The following is a 16,351-nucleotide window of genomic DNA, read 5'->3' on the forward strand; positions in this document are numbered from 1 at the left end:
TTCCCTATTGACTGTAGAAAGATAGTTTGGCTTCTAGTATATTTAAATCAGAATCCTTATCTGGTTGAATAGAGATATATAAAGGGTGCTGATTAATGAATGTCAGCCTGGAGGGCAATTTTTAATGGCATATAATAGGACTTTACCTTCTTTTTTCTTCTTTTAAATATTTATTAATTATATGCCTATATACAAGGAAGGCTTAAAATGTTTGTGAGTGACTAAAGGTAGCACTGTTGGGAACCGGCCTAACCCCATATGTGGGTGCCCTCAGTCCCGGCGGTGATGAGGGATTGAGAAAAGGAAATAAATACAGAGACACAAGAGTAGAATTTACAGCATAGGTCCAGGGGACCAAGGCAAGATGGCCCCGAGCTCTGGGCTCCAAATACTTTTATTATGTGCTCAATCTCATTGATCTTATGGATGTGGAAAGAGAGAGTAAAGGAGTAGGTAAGAGCTGGGTGGAGAGCACTTGAGATACTTCTAAGACATGCTAAACTAGTACTCTGAGTTTATCACCGATAGTTATCAGGGTATGGCTGCATCAGAAGTATATGGAATTAGGGGCCACTCTGTCTGAACACACCTAATGCATCAAGGGGCCTTTATCTTCTGAGCATTGAGGATATAGAGCAATTAAAATCACTCCATATTCCAAGAACCTAGGCAGAGCCTGAGGCGTTCGGCCCTGCAAGGCTTTTCTCCTCCTTGCCAGCTCCCATCTGCAAAGACCCTCCCAGATCTTGTGAGCGGACATCCCTCCTTCTCAGAGATCTTTGCATAAACCTTTACAAGGCCCTTATGCAGTCCCCCTGTTGAGAAGGCATTCGTGGGACCAGAGCAGTGTCTTGCCTGCTCAGTAACTACCCCGAGGTGTTCCCTGGTGTCACTATGCTCTGGGATGGTCTTCCATTAGGCCTCCTGTTGCCGCTTTATTTCTGATTAACTGCACCAATAATATAGTTTAGTTTGGTGTACTTCTGAGGCAAGCAAGCTTATAATTATTTAGATCGAATTAGCATAGGTCTCCTATGAGCCAAGTCCTGAAGGCAGGAACATGCCCAGGAGTAGTGAGGGGACTAGTGCAGTTGGAATGGAGTGAGCAACAAGGAGGGCCTAGGAGATAAAAAGGGTAAACGTGTGGAGGGTATTATAGGTCATCATCTGGTTTAAATAGCAAGCATTTCTGATGAAGGCTTACGTCACTCATTTTTTTTTATTATTATTATACTTTAAGTTCTGGGGTACATGTGAACGTGCAGGTTTGTTACATAGGTATACACGTGCCATAGTGGTTTGCTGCATTCATCCCCATCATCTACATTAGGTATTTCTCCTAATGCTATCCCTCCCCTATCCACCCACCCCACTGCTATCCCTCCCCTATAGGCCCTAACCCCCGACAGGCCCCAGTGTATGATTACATCACTAATTAAATAAATGTTCTTTTAAAATAATTGTTAATGTGTACACTTTAGTTTTTGTTTGGTTTCAAACTCCGTTTCCTACCACATTGATTTGGTTGGTTCATCTGATTAGGTGGGAGCCCCCCTCATTCTGCTTGGCAAGTGCATCAGGTAGTGACACATCCCAGTTGTAGAGGATGCTTATTCAGTCTGTTGAAATCATGTTTATGGAGTAGTTGTTATATTCCAGATGCTGCTTTGTGCTTGGGATATACCTGTAATGAATAAAATGAGACCTTTAGCCCTGATCTCAAAGGTTAATTATTTTGCCATAATGCATAGTTGAGCAAAATGCTATGAGAGGCAAAATGAGGAGGCTCTGAAATTCTGTCTGGTAGACAGAGAATGCCTTTCTAAGAGGTATTAACTCTTATTTTTTAACTGATAACGTAATATTTTTGGGTTACATGTTGTATTTTGTTATATGTGTAGAGTATGTAATGATCAAGTCAGGACATTTCGGATATCCAACACCCAGAGCATTAACTCTTTTGAGACAGAGTCTTGCTCTGTCCTCGAGGCTAGAGTGCAATGGTGTGATCTTGGACCTTTGTAACCTCTGCCTTCCGGGTTCAAGTGATTCTCCTGCCTCAGCCTCTCAAGTAGCTGGGATTATAGATGTGCACTACCATGCCTGGGTAATTTTTGTATTTTTAACAGAGATGAGATTTCGCCATGTTGACCAGGCTGGTCTCAAACTCCTGGCCTCCTGTGATCTGCCTGCTTTGGCCTCTCAGAGTGCTGGGATTACAGGAGTTGAGCTACCACGCCCAGGCCATTTACTCTTGATCATGAATGATGAGTGGTATTTAGGCTAAACAGCTAGTTTGTTGATTTTCCACAGCAAGTTAGAAAGGAGAGGAAAAGGGATAGATAGTAATTAGTTTATTTGTTAAAGAAGAAAAATTCAGTCCATTTATTTAAAAATATGCATAAGCTTTTCAAGCATAGCATTCTGAAATCTTTTGATACAGATACCTTAATAACTCCTGAGAAGTACTTATATATGTTAACAGAAGTTTCTCTTAGTGGGACAGTATAAATCTCAGTACTGGTAATGGTAGTATCCCCCAAGTCATGGCATATTCCTGCTATAGCATATATAACTCAGATGTTCTCAGGACAGCAAGTTTACATGTGAAATAGAGAGGGAGGGAAGTGTTAGGAAGATATGAGTTTCAATTTTGTACTTTTAATCCTTTCCATAGTACTAGATATTTAAAGTGTCAAGGAATGGTTAAATTATTTTCAGTTTACTTTAAGAAATTCTTTAATGTAAGTGACTATTTTTTAAATTGTGGATCTTTTAGACTGATTATTTTAGTGTTCTAATCTAGTAAATCTATATGAAAAGAATGCTTCATTTTTTTACATTGTAAATAAATTAGACTTGATTTAATAATACCTCTCTGTATGTTAAATAACAAAATACTATGTCTTGCATGCTGCTCTATGCTTCATAATTAATAGAAGTGTTTTTCTTCTAGGTTCAAAAGATGTTGTGATAAAGGCACAGGTTTTAGCTGGTGGTAGAGGAAAAGGAACATTTGAGAGTGGCCTCAAAGGAGGAGTGAAGATAGTTTTCTCGTAAGTCTTTTTTTTTTTTTTTTTTTTTTTTTTTTAAGAAAAATCATCCTTGTTAAAGATTGATTAAAGATTGTTTATTGAGTTATGAAAATACTGAAATTTCAATATTAGATAAAATTTTGGCTATTATGTGGATTTGCTTTTTCTCAACTGGAGGAAAGAAGAATTTGAGTTCTTTTTCTTATTTTAGTCCAGAAGAAGCAAAAGCTGTTTCTTCACAAATGATTGGGAAAAAGTTGTTTACCAAGCAAACGGGAGAAAAGGGCAGAATATGCAATCAAGTATTGGTCTGTGAGCGAAAATATCCCAGGAGGGAGTACTACTTTGCAATAACAATGGAAAGGTCATTTCAAGTGAGTAATTGTAGACGTGATACATATAGGATGCATTTATGACATTCAGTTTCACAAGTTGATTATTGTGTCTCTTTATGTGGGGAAAATTTAAAAAGTACAAACTATAATCTGTATGTCATGAGCACAATATTTATGTAATTTAAAAAAACAGCTTTGTTAATGCTATAAAATTTGATGTATAATATCATGATTTTTAAATTATAGGAAAAATTCTGTTGTAATACATTTCCTGGGATGCCCAAATTGTTAATTCACTAAAAGCAGCTTAAATCATCTCTGGATCATCTCCGGATTGAGAAAGTAATATCTAGCGTAGTAAGATATTCTTTTTTTTTTTTTTTTTTTTTGAGACAGAGTCTTGCTCTGTTGCCCAGGCTGGAGTGTAGTGGCAGTCTTGGCATACTGCAACTTCCCACTCCCAGGTTCAAGTGATTCTCCTGCCTCAGCCTCCCCAGTAGCAGGTAGTACAGGTATGCACCACCATGCCTGGCTAATTTTTATATTTTTAGTAGAGACAGGGTTTCACCATGTTGGCTGAGCTGGTCTTGAACTGCTAACCTCGTGAGCCACTATGCCTGGCCCATAGTGAAATATTCTAACCACAGAGAAAGTCGCCAAATCCACTAGAAAAATGTGTATCCATGCTTCATCTTCTGTTTTCTCAACCTCTTGGGTTTTTTTATTTTGTTTTGTTTTGTTTTTTAATAGTTTGGGGTTTGTTTCACTAAATGATTCAACATTTGGTAAATTGAAGGTTGACATTAAGTTGCAGACAATATGGTCTTAAGGAGTATTACATTAGCATAGCTCTCCTCTCTTTATAGAACCTAAAAGGTTGAATATAAAGCTTTTTGGTGAAGAGAAAATCCCTTCATAGACCTGGTACTTGGGAGAGAGTATTGATAATCATTTTATACTAGAATTATCTGTTTTTTGAGTGTATTAGGTTTTATAAGCTGAATCTGTGTGTTAACTGGCTTGTTTTTTGAAGCAAACTGGGTATATATTTGAAAGCCCCAGTAAGTATTTGATGTAGAATTTAGAGTAACACCCATTTTAAAGAGCATGAAAATAATTTTATGTAGAACAACTTTTTAAAAAGTAGCAACTTTCTGTATTGTGATTTTTTTTTTTACCTTACAATTAAATCTTAATGTTTGAGTGATGTAAAGTGTGTTTCGCAACTTTTAATTTTTATAAGGAAGTATTTCTTAAGATATAACACTAGATGGTAGTAAAAATCCACTCAGAATATAAAATATAAAAAGCACTGTTTTATTCTTAAGTGATATTCTATGTGGTAGAATTTAGTTTGTAAGTTATTTTAAAAATCCATGGCAGTAACTTATATATTACACAAATTTACATAATTGTATTTTTACACATTCACTTATTTTCACAACATTTTATTTTTCTTTTTCATTGACATTATATATCAGCATCTGTCATTTTGTTAGTATGTTTTTATTTTAATTGCAAAAGTAATACATGGTTATAATAATTGAGGTTAAAAATACTATAGTACTGATAAAACTGTTTGACCCAAGACATTGTAATGTTCTTTGATATTATCACATTAGACCAATGTAGAGTTGGTTGGTGCTACTTTTTGGGGTATAGCTATTTTTTTGGAGAATTCCTCTGGGCAGATCTCTGTTGAACAACAAAAATCAGTTAGCTATTTAAACTAAAAAGAACACCTTTGATTGAGTTAATGCCCCATGCATGAAAATTAACTCATCATTAAAAATTGCTTTTGATAAAATGGGGAAAAGATTTCCTAATTAATAAACGGTGCTGGGAGAACAGGCTAGCCATGCAGAAGATTGAAAGTGAACTCCTTCCGTACACCATACACAAAAATTAACTCAACATGGATTAAATACTTAAATGTAAAACCAAAAACTATAAAAAACTCTAGAAGGAAATCTAGGTAATACCATTCAGGACATAGACATGGGCAAAGATTTCATGATGAAAATGCCAAAAGCAATTGCAACAAAAGCAAAAATTGACAAATGGGATCTAATTAAGCTAAAGAGCTTCTGCATATTAAAGGAAACTATCATCATAGTGAACAGGCAATCTGCATAATTGGAGTAAATTTTTGCATTCTATCCTTTTGACAAAGATCTAATATTCAAAGTTTATGAGAAACTTAAACCAATTTACAAGAAAAAAGCAAACAACCCCATTAAAAAGTGGGCCAAGTATTTGAACAGACACTTCTCAAAAGAAGGCATAGGCTTGGTGTGGTGGCTCATGCCTGTAATCCCAGCACTTTGGGAAGTTGAGGTGGACGGCTCGCTTGAGGGAGTGCGAGACCAGCCTGGCCAACATGGTGAAACCCGGTCTCTACTAAAAGTAAAAAAAATTAGCTGGGCATGGTGGTGAGCACTTATAATCTTAGCTACTCAGGAGGTTGAGGCAGGGGAATTGCTTGATCCTGGGAGGTGGAGGTTGCAGTGAGCTGAGATTGTGCCACTGCGCTCCAGTCTGGGCAACAGTAGAAGACTCTATTTCAAAAAAAAAAAAGGACATACTTTTGGCCAACACACATATGATTAAAAAGCTCATCACTGATGATTAGAGAAAAGCAAATCAAAATCACAGTGAGATACCATCTCACACCACTCAGATGACTATTATTAAAAAGTCAAAAAACAACAGAGGCTGGCAAGGTTTTGGGGAAAAAGGGATGCCTTTACACTGTTGGTGGGAATGTAAATTAGTTCAACCATTGTGGAAGACAGTGTGGCAATTTCTCAAAGATCTAGAGGCAGAAATACTATTTGACCCAGCAGTCCCACTACTGGATGTATACCCAAAAGAATATACATCATTCTATTATAAAGATAAATGCATCAGTATGTTCACTGCAGCACTACTCACAGTAGCAAAGACATGGAATCAACCTAAACATCCATCAGTGATGGACTGGATATAGAAAATGTGGTACATATACACCATGGAATACTATGCAGCCATAAAAAAGGAACGAGATTATGTCTTTTGCAGGGGCATAGATGGAGTTGGAAGCCGTTATCCTTAGCAAACTAATGCAGGAGAAGAAAACCAAACACCCTGTGTTCTCACTTATAAGTGGGAACTGAATGATGAGACCACATGAACACAAGGTGGGAATCACACACTGGGGCAGAGTGGGGATGGTGGGGGGAGGGAGAGCATCAGGAAGAATAGCTAATGGATGTTGGGCTTAATACCTGGGTGATGGGATGATCTGTGCAGCAAACCACCATGACACATATTTACCTATGTAACAAACCTCCCTGCACATATACCGCTGAACTTAAAAGTTGAATTAAAAAAAAGAATAAAGCAAAACTAAAACAAAACTAAAAGCAATTGCTTTTGTTACTTGCTTTTAGGAGAAGTATCATAGGTTCTACTGGTCTTCCTTACTACCTGTCATATCCTGATTCTCTGGCATATCTTCCAAGGGGTTGGTGTGCCAGAAAATGAATTTAAGTACGCACTCTCTGTGTGATACCTTTGTTAGATTAGACTTCTTAACATTTGCCTAGTGCCTGTTGGGTACTTTTGGGCCGAGTCAAGTCTATTTAATAAATCACATTTACTACTTTATTTTTCTGGTAAAACACTGCAGTCTGCTGCAAATGAGTGGAACATTTTCCTGTATCAGTTTCTGACTTTGCCTGAAATAGCTATAAAACGTGCTGTAAGAATTCTAATTTTCTTTCCTATATATATATATATATTTAAATACAGATCTTTATTAGGTTTTATTTTAATTTTTCGTTTTTGTGAAATGGAGTCTTGCTTTGTTGCCCAGGCTGGAGTGCAGTGGCGCCATCTTGGCTCACTGCAACCTTTGCCTCCTGGATTCAAGCAATTCTTCTGCCTCAGCCTCCCGAGTAGCTGGGATTACAGGTGCACGCCATGATGCCCGGCTATAGATCTTTATTATATCATATGACTGCTTTGTCATTTAAGCCTTTTACAGTTAAGCCTATTTTAAGGCAAATTTTAAAAAATACCAACAAGAGAAGAATGATTTAGGTTAATAAAGTGAAAAGTAGCCTTATTAATAAATTTGAAATTTCAGCCACTTGCTTGAAATGAAATTGTTTTGAAACTTTCTAAGATTTAAAAGTGAAGCCAGATTGTTTGAATGTGAAATAGCTATTCATTCTACAGTGATGACCAAATGCAAAACTATAGTCATTGTTTAACCCCTTTTTACCTATGCAAGTTGGTTCCTTTCTAATTGGTTGTGGAATTAAGACAAATAGAGACTCTATAAATGATCTTTTTTCCCCCCTAACTTACAACCAATTGTTGAAGACTTAATTTTTACTTTAGTGAGAATTTGATATTAACTTTCTCCTTAGCTCGTGTTGCCTTCTCTGTGGCTTTTCATTTCTTTTACCAGTTGATATAAAAAGAGAAAGTAAAACTAAAATAAAAAGGAAAAGAAAATGAAAATATTAGAATATTTTAAAGATTTGTTGGTCTGTACCTCTCCTGTTGAATACAATTATATTTTATAGTTATCTATAGATCTAATTTAATTTGTCTATATTCTGTTTCAGTAGCATGACTAAAATTGAATTGGTTCTTCAATCAGAATTTTTTCCTGCTTTTTAGATCTTTGTAAAAGCTTGTAATTATGAAATGCCTTGCTAGAGAGGAACTGAAGAATACCCTTTCATTTGAAATTTATAGAGGAACTGAAAATCAGACCATCATTTCAAACATTTCTCTTAGACTTGCTAATGTTTTCATCTTTAACCTCAGAAGGGTCAATGAATTTTTATTTAAAAAGTTTTTCTTTTTGTATTGAAAAGAGTTCTGATACAAGTATTCAGAGTTTAACCAAATTTCAAAGACTAAGAGCCTGCACATGATTGCCTTTTTGACACCAGCCTCAGTTTTGATGGTCTCCAGGTTCCCCTTCTGACTAGCTAGCTACAAATTTGAGGTTTGATAATTCCCTAGAACAACTCACAGAGCTCAGGAAATTATGATTAGTTTTATTATAGCCAAAGGATATAAAAATCGTAACCAGCCAAGTGAAAATACACATCGTACAAGGTCTGGGAGGGTTCCCAAACACAGAGTTTCCACTGTTTTGAGGATTGTTTTATCCTCCTGGCATCTTAAGGTGTGACACTATGCAGAATATTGCCAACCCAAAGCTCCTTAAGCTTTGGTGTTCAGAGTTGTTGTTTTTTTTTAAATTTTCTAAAAACATAAAAAATTTACCCATTTTGAGTATGCAGTATAACAGTGCATACTCAGAAGGAAAGAAGGAAGGAAGGAGAGAGGGAAGAAGGAAGGAGGGAGGGAAGAAGGAAGGAAGGAGAATGTTGATAAAAAGAAGAGAGTAAAACAGTTTGTGCACATTTTGTGCCACAGATCTCCAGAACAGATCTCCAAATCTTTTTTATTTTTTTATTTTTGCAGAACTGTTTCATCTTGCAAAATTAAAACTATTCATTGAACAGCTTTTCCCTCTTCCCCTTACCTCCAGCCCCTGGTAATCACCATGCTACTTTGTATTTCTAAAAGTTTGAGTATTTTAGGTACCTTAATTAGTTGTCTTTTTGAGACTGGTTTATCTTAGCGTAATGTCCTCAAGGTTTATTCATAATATAGTGTATGACAAGGTTTCCTATTTAAGGCTGAGTACTATTCCATTTTGTGTACATACTGCATTTTCTTTATCCATTCGTCTTTTGGTGGATCTTCACATTGATTCCACCTCTTGACTGTTGTCAGTAATGCTGCATTGAACGTGGATGTTCAAATATTTCTTTGAGATCCTGTTTTCATTTCTTTTGGATATATACCTAGAAGTAGGATTACCGGATATTATGGTAATTCTATTTTTAATTTTTTGAGAAACTTCCATAGTGTTTTCCATAGCTGCTGTACCATTTTAATTAATTAGTTAACTTATTTATTTATTTATTTATTTTTTGAGGCAGAGTCTCATTCAGTCACCGAGGCTGGAGTGCAGTGGTGCAGCCTCGGCTCACTGCAACCTCCGCTTCCCAGGTTCAAGCAATTCTCCTGCCTCTACCACCTGAGTAACTAGGATTACAGGCACCTGCCACCACTACCTGCTAATTTTTGTATTTTTTTTTTTTTTTTGAGATGGAGTCTTGCTCTGTTGCCCAGGCTGGAGTACAGTGGCATGATCTCGGCTCACCACAAACTCCACCTCCTGGGTTCAAGAAGTTTTCCCACCTCAGCCTCCGAAGCAGTTGGGACTACAGGCACGTGCTACCATTTCTGGCTGATTTTTGTATTTTTAGTAGAGACAGGGTTTTACCATGTTGGCCAGGTTGTTCTTGAACTCTTGACCTCTGCTGGGATTACAGGCCTGAGCCACTGCGCCTGGCTGAGCTGTACCATTTTATATTCCAACTAACAGCAGACAAAGCTTCTCGTTTTTCTGCATCCTTACCAACATTCATTTTCTATTTCTTTTATAGTGGCCATCATACAGGGTGTGAGGTTATATTTCACAGTGGTTTTTATTTGCATTTCCCCAGTGATTAGTGATACTGAATATCTTTTCATATGCCTACAGGCCATTTGAGCTGTAGAAGTTCTTACATATTCTGGATTTCTACTGTTTACCAGATATACATTATGCAAATATTTTCTCTCCTTCTATAGATTGCCTTTTTACTTTGTTGATTATTTCCTTTGCTGTGAAGTTTTTCAGTTTGATGTAGTTCCATTTGTCAATTTTGCTTTTTTTTGCCTGTTGCTTTTGGTAGCATACCTAAGAAATCATTGCTAAATCCAATGTTGTAAACTTTTTTCTCCATTTTCTTGTATGAGTTTTATAGTTTCAGGTCTTAAGTTTAGGTCTTTAATCTATTTTGAGTAAATTTTTGCATATAGTATATGGTTTAAGAGTCTAACTTCATTCTTCTGCATGTGAATATCCAATTTTCCGAGCACTGTTTGTTGAAGAGACTGTTCTTTTTACCCTCATATGTAGCTTTGGCAACTTTGTTGAAGATCATTTAACCATATACCTGAGGGATTATTTCTGGGTTCTCTGTTCTATTCCATTGGTCTATATGTCTCTTTTTATGCATTGTCATGCTGTTTTGATAACTCTAACCTTGTATTATATATATATTTCGTTGGTTTCTTGTTTTTGTTTTTGAGACGGAGTCTCTGTCACCAGGCTGGAGTGCAGTGGTGTGATCTCAGCTCACTGCAACCTCCGCCTCCCCAGTTCAGGTGATTCTCCTGCCTCAGCCTCAGGCACCCGCCACCTCACCCAGCTAATTTTTGTATTTTTAGTAGAGACGGAGTTTCACTGTGTTGGCCAGGCTGGTCTCGAACTCCTGAAATTGTGATCTGCCCGCCTCAGCCTCCTAAAGTGCTGGGATTACAGGTGTGAGCCACCTCGCCCAGCTCCTTGTATTATATTTTTAAAAAGTATGGGCTGGGTGTGGTGGCTCCTGTTCTCCCAGCAGTTTGGGAGGCCGAGGTGGATGGATCACAAAGTCAGGAGATTGAGAACGTCCTGGCCAACATGGTGAAACCCCCTCTCTACTAAAAATACAAGAAATTAGCTGGGCGTGATGGCAGGTGCCTGTAGTTTCAGCTATTCAGGAGGCCATATAAGAAAACTCACAGCCAATATAATATGCAATAATGAGAAACTGAAAATCAACGTGCAGAAATCACAAGCATTCCTATACACAAATAATAGCCAAATCATGAGGAAACTCCCATTCATGATTGCTACAAAGAGAATAAAATACCTAGGAATACAACTTGCAATGGGTGTGAAGGACCTCTTCAAGGAGAACTACAAACCACCACTCAAGGAAATAAGAGAAGGACACAAACAAATGGAAAAATATTCCATGCTCATGGATAGGAAGAGTCAATATCATGAAAATGGCCATGCTGCCCAAAGTAATTTATAGATTCAGTGCTATCCCCATCAAGCTACCATGGACTTTCTTCACAGAAATAGAAACAACTACTTTAAATTTAATATGAAAACAAAAAAGAGCCCATGTAGCCATGGCAATCCTAGACTTCAAACTATACTACTACAAGGCTACACTAACCAAAACAGCAAGGTACTGATACCAAAACAGAGCAATGTGTTCATTGTAAAAAAAAAAAAAAAAAATTTTTTTTGGAAAATCGTTGCATTTAAAATAACAAGTCTTTTAATATTTTGTTTCCCAGTCTTTTTTGTTTCTGTCAATAGTGAGCATGTTGAAACATACTATGTTAAATAATACAATTGAGGATACAATCTAGGGTTTTGTATCATTTTTTCATACCTAACACTGCATGTAAACACAGTACATGACCCACTGCAGATGAGTATTTTCCTATGTCAGTAAATAATCTTTAGTAATACACTTTTACCATGCCTCTTTTTTTATGTTAACATTATTTCTAGTTTCATGCATAAATTAGTAGATCTATTAGATAATTTACAATTTTTTTCTTAATTTTCAAGGACTTAAAGGTAAATAATTATTAGTAGTGATACCTTATCTTCTCATATGGTTCATGATAATAGCTAGAGCTATATCCTTTCAAACTATTTAGCTTTCTCTTTTATTTATTTTATTTTACTTTATTTTTTTGAGACCGGGTCTTGCTGTGTTGCCCACGCTGGAGTGCCATGCCGCAATCACAGCCCACTGCAGCCTTGATCTTTCAGTCTCGAGCCACCCTCCCATTTCAGCCTACTGTGTAGCTGGGACTACAGGAGCATGCCACCATGCCTGGCTAATTTCTTTGTATTTTTTGTAGAAATGGAATCTTACCATGTTGCCCAGGCTGATCTTGAACTCCTGAGCTCAAGCAGTCCTCTTGTCTTGGCCTTCCAAAGTGCTGTGATTACAGACATGAGCCACTGCGCCTGGCCAGCTTTCTTTTTCATTGTCTTGCAGTAGGGCTACAGCTTAGACTTTCCCTTTTCTTAGGCTTTTTTTTTTTTTTTTAAATGCTTTAAGCAATACTTCCAACATCCCCTCAGTTTTTATGAAAAATGCATAGGCTATATTTCAGATATACATATTTACATATTTGGTGTAAGGTTTTTTTGTTTTTTTTTTAAATTATACTTTAAGTTCTGGGATACATGTGCAGAATGTACAGGTTTATTACATGGATGTGTATGTGCCATGGTGGTTTGCTGCACCCATCAACTCGTCATCTACAATAGGTATTTCTCCTAATGCTATTCTTCCCCTTGCTCCCAACCTCCGGACAGGCCCTGGTGTGTGATGTTTCCCTCCCTGTGTCCATGTGTTCTCATTGTTCAGTTTCCACTTACAAGAAAGAATGTGGTGTTTGGTTTTCTTTTCTTATGTTAGTTTGCTGAGAATGATGGTTTTCAGCTTCATCCATGTCCCTGCAAAGGACGTGAACTCATCCTTTTTATGGCTGTATAGTATTCCATGGTATATGTAGCCCACATTTTCTTTATCTAGTCTATCATTGATGGGCATTTGGGTTGGTTCCAAGTCTTTGCTATTGTGGTGTAAGTTTTCATGTATATTTTAAATCTATTTTTCTTTCAGGGAAGCCATTATTTTCTTTCTTTCTTTTTTTTTTTTTTTTTTTAACTTTTTTTCATTACTTTAATTGAATGTTTGTAAGAGGGCACTGTGCTGGAGATGTGAGGATAAATTCTCAAGGAAATTTTAAAATGTAAGTAGAGAGTAATAGATGCTTATATCTGATAGTGTGCACAGGTAAGTTTTAAAGTTTCATTGATGGGTGTAAAATAAATCTAGAGTTTTGGTTGTTTCCTCCTCTTGCCAGGGTCCTGTATTAATAGGAAGTTCACATGGTGGCGTCAACATTGAAGATGTTGCTGCTGAGACTCCTGAAGCAATAATTAAAGAACCTGTTGATATTGTAGAAGGCATCAAAAAGGAACAAGCTCTCCGGGTATGTTGTATTCCTGAAAAATTTCCAGCTTATGATTAGAGAATTATGACGCATAAAAATAATGGTACAACTGAAGTAATTGTCAAAACTTTTAAAAAATTTTTGAGTGTTAGGCAAGTTATATCTTGTTTGAAATAGCACATTTTGGAATTATTTACAATTTTTTTTATAGCTCCATAGATATTTCAATGTGGATTCTTTAAAAAGAGTCACTATACCATTACTACACCTAGTAAATTAACAATAGTCACTTACCCAGTCATTCAAATTTCTCTAGTTGTTTCAAATCATTTTTTCATCTACAATTTGCTTGACTCAGGATTCAAATAAGGTCTTTCACTGTTATTTTATTTTTATTTATTTATTTGTTTATTTATTTATTTATTTATTTTGAGGTGGAGTTTTGCTGTGTCACCCAGGCTGGAGTGCACTGGCGTGATATTGGCTCACCACAACCTCTGCCTCCGGGGTTCAAGCAATTTTCTTGCCTCAGCCTGCCAAGTAGTTGGGATTACAGGCGCGTGCCACCATGCCTGGTTAATTTATATATATATATATATATATATTTTTTTTAGTAGAGATGGGGTTTCACCATGTTGGCCAGGCTGGTCTTGAACTCTTGATGTCAGGTGATCTCCTGTGTTGGCCTCCAAAAGTGCTAGGATTACAGGCACGAGCTCCATGCCCAGACCCTTCATTGTTACTAATATATCTCACAGGTCTTTTATAACTTACAGATTTCTCTTTTTGCTCTCTGTCTTTTTTTTCTTTCAATTTAGTTGTTGAAGAAACTGAGGTGATTATCATTCATTGTTTTTCATAGTCTGGATATTATATCTTCATGGTTGAAATGGTTAAACATTTAAAATATTCCTTTTACCCCTTTATTTCCTATAAATTGTATAGAATGGAAGGGACACTGTCTTACATATCTACATGATAGAGCAGTGGTTTATGAGTGATTTTAAGAATTCAGCGAATGCTGTGGTCCTTCTTTTAATTTGTATATGTTCAACAATAAAATTTTGCCTTCAGTTTTGCTAGTTTTTTCTATTGTCCTTGTGTGCTGCTTTCCCTCTGTTCATCCCCCCACTGAAAAAAAAGCCACCTTTGAGTTAATATTATGCCCTATGAGAATTGCTTGGTAATATTTGTAATGCTGCTATTGAATTAAATTGTTTGCTTTGGATTTAAAAGTAAGTGACTCATCTTTTCGTTTGTTTGCTTGTTTTTGAGATGGAGAGTCTTGCTCTGTCACCCAGGCTGGAGTGTGCAGTGGAGTGATCTCGGCTCACTGCAACCTTCGCCTCCCAGGTTCAAGCAGTCCTCGCACCTCATTCTCCTGAGTAGCTAGGATTACAGGCATGCACCACCATGCCCGGCTAATTTTTCTTTTTTCTTTTTTGTATTTTTAATAGAGTTGGGGTTTCACCATGTTGGCCAGGCTGTTCCAGAACTCCTGACCTCAAGTGATCATTCTGCCTCGGCCTTTGAAAGTGCTGGGATTACAGGTGTGAGCCACCGTGCCTGGCCTAATGACTCATCTTAAAAGAAAAATTTGAATATTGAACTTTGAAGTTAAACATTTCTTAATGAGAAAACTATATCAGAACTGGTTTATGGTATTGAAGTACAGCAAGTGTAAGAATTTTGACTGGCACAGAGGTTTAAAGGAGATAGAGAAATGTTTCTGATGGATAACAAAGCAAATAATTTTGGCAGATAAATGATACAGTTGTTTAAAAGGCATGGGTTTGATTTATTAGGTAGTTATGTGAGGATGATAACTGGAGAGTGAAATTTAGAAGAGGAGGAAAATACCTGACTTACAAGAATACGTGAAGGAATAATCTAAGATTATAGCATTTTGCATGATGGTGATGAGTGGAAGAGGTGCCTAGCATTAGCAAATTGATGTCATAATAGATTGTTAAGAATTATGTTATAGTTTGCAAATGTTTAAACCTAAACATTTAGTTTTAGTTTTTGTTTTTTTAGGTGAGTTGTGACATAGTGAAAAACTTTCATAATAAAATGGTACTTTCATATTATTCTTTATTTGAAATAGATCATAGCAAAAGTTTACATTCCTTAGTGCTTTTTTTTTTTTTTGGAGACAGAGTCTCGCCCTGTCTTCCAGGCAGGAGTCCAGTGATTTGACCTCAGCTCACTGCAACCTCCACCTCCTGGGTTCAAGCAATTTTTGTCTCAGCCTCTTGAGTAGTTGGGATTACAGGCATGCGCCACCACCTGGCTAATTTTTGTATTTTCAATAGAGAGTGTTTTACCATGTTGTCTAGGCTGGTTTCAAACTTGTGGCCTCAAGTGATCTACCCTCGTTGGCCTCCCAAAGTGCTGATATTATAGACATGAGCCACTGTGCCCAGCCATAGGTTGATCATTCACTTTATTTATTGGCATTTGACTCTTTGCAAAAATCTTTTTCAAAGAATTTAAGATTTTTTGTTATTGAAAATCAAAAGAATGTGTGGCAACCTTAAACAGTAATTGAAAAAGAGGAAAGAATTCTCCATAGTGTTCCTGAGCAGTGGCAGCACTGTTAGAATAAACACATAGACATGTATCCTCTGTACCAGTGGTTCAGAATTGCTTATGGAACTTTAAACATGGTAGATGCTTGATCCAGTATAGAACTGGTGAACCAGCACTTCTGAGTTGGGGCCTTGATAATGTATTGTTTAAAAAGCTCTATGAGTATCTCTAATTGGGAATCTGCTCAAGACTGTAAACTCCTTTATTATAAAGTTAAATACCTTTATCTTTTTGTCCTGCACGGTGCCTGGAATATTTTAGGTGGTCAGTAGATTTTTGAATGAATGGCATAACACTCATTTGACTATATGATATGTATTCTTATTGCTTGGTAAAGACTCTTCATAAATTACATAAAAGGTAAAATAGAGTCTTCTGATATTTTGGCCATTGTTTGGACCATTGGGGTTGACAGTCTACATTTTATATTTTTAGTAGAGATGG

At 36.7% G+C, this 16,351-nt stretch overlaps 1 protein-coding gene across 4 annotated transcripts in view; it reads left to right on the top strand.

Annotated features, from left to right (window-relative positions):
- SUCLA2 (succinate-CoA ligase ADP-forming subunit beta) overlaps positions 1–16,351 on the top strand; it is a 72,489-nt gene that overhangs the window by 33,735 nt on the left and 22,403 nt on the right. For all 4 annotated transcript variants that reach the window (XM_074387710.1, XM_074387709.1, XM_003942213.3 and 1 more), the window contains 3 exons: positions 2,957–3,056; positions 3,247–3,409; positions 13,226–13,354. In XM_074387710.1, coding sequence (XP_074243811.1) covers positions 2,957–3,056; positions 3,247–3,409; positions 13,226–13,354 — 392 coding nt within the window. The remainder of the gene's footprint in view (positions 1–2,956; positions 3,057–3,246; positions 3,410–13,225; positions 13,355–16,351) is intronic.

Source organism: Saimiri boliviensis, chromosome 16 (genome assembly GCF_048565385.1).
Source record: "Saimiri boliviensis isolate mSaiBol1 chromosome 16, mSaiBol1.pri, whole genome shotgun sequence".
NCBI classification, from domain to species: Eukaryota; Metazoa; Chordata; class Mammalia; order Primates; family Cebidae; genus Saimiri; species Saimiri boliviensis.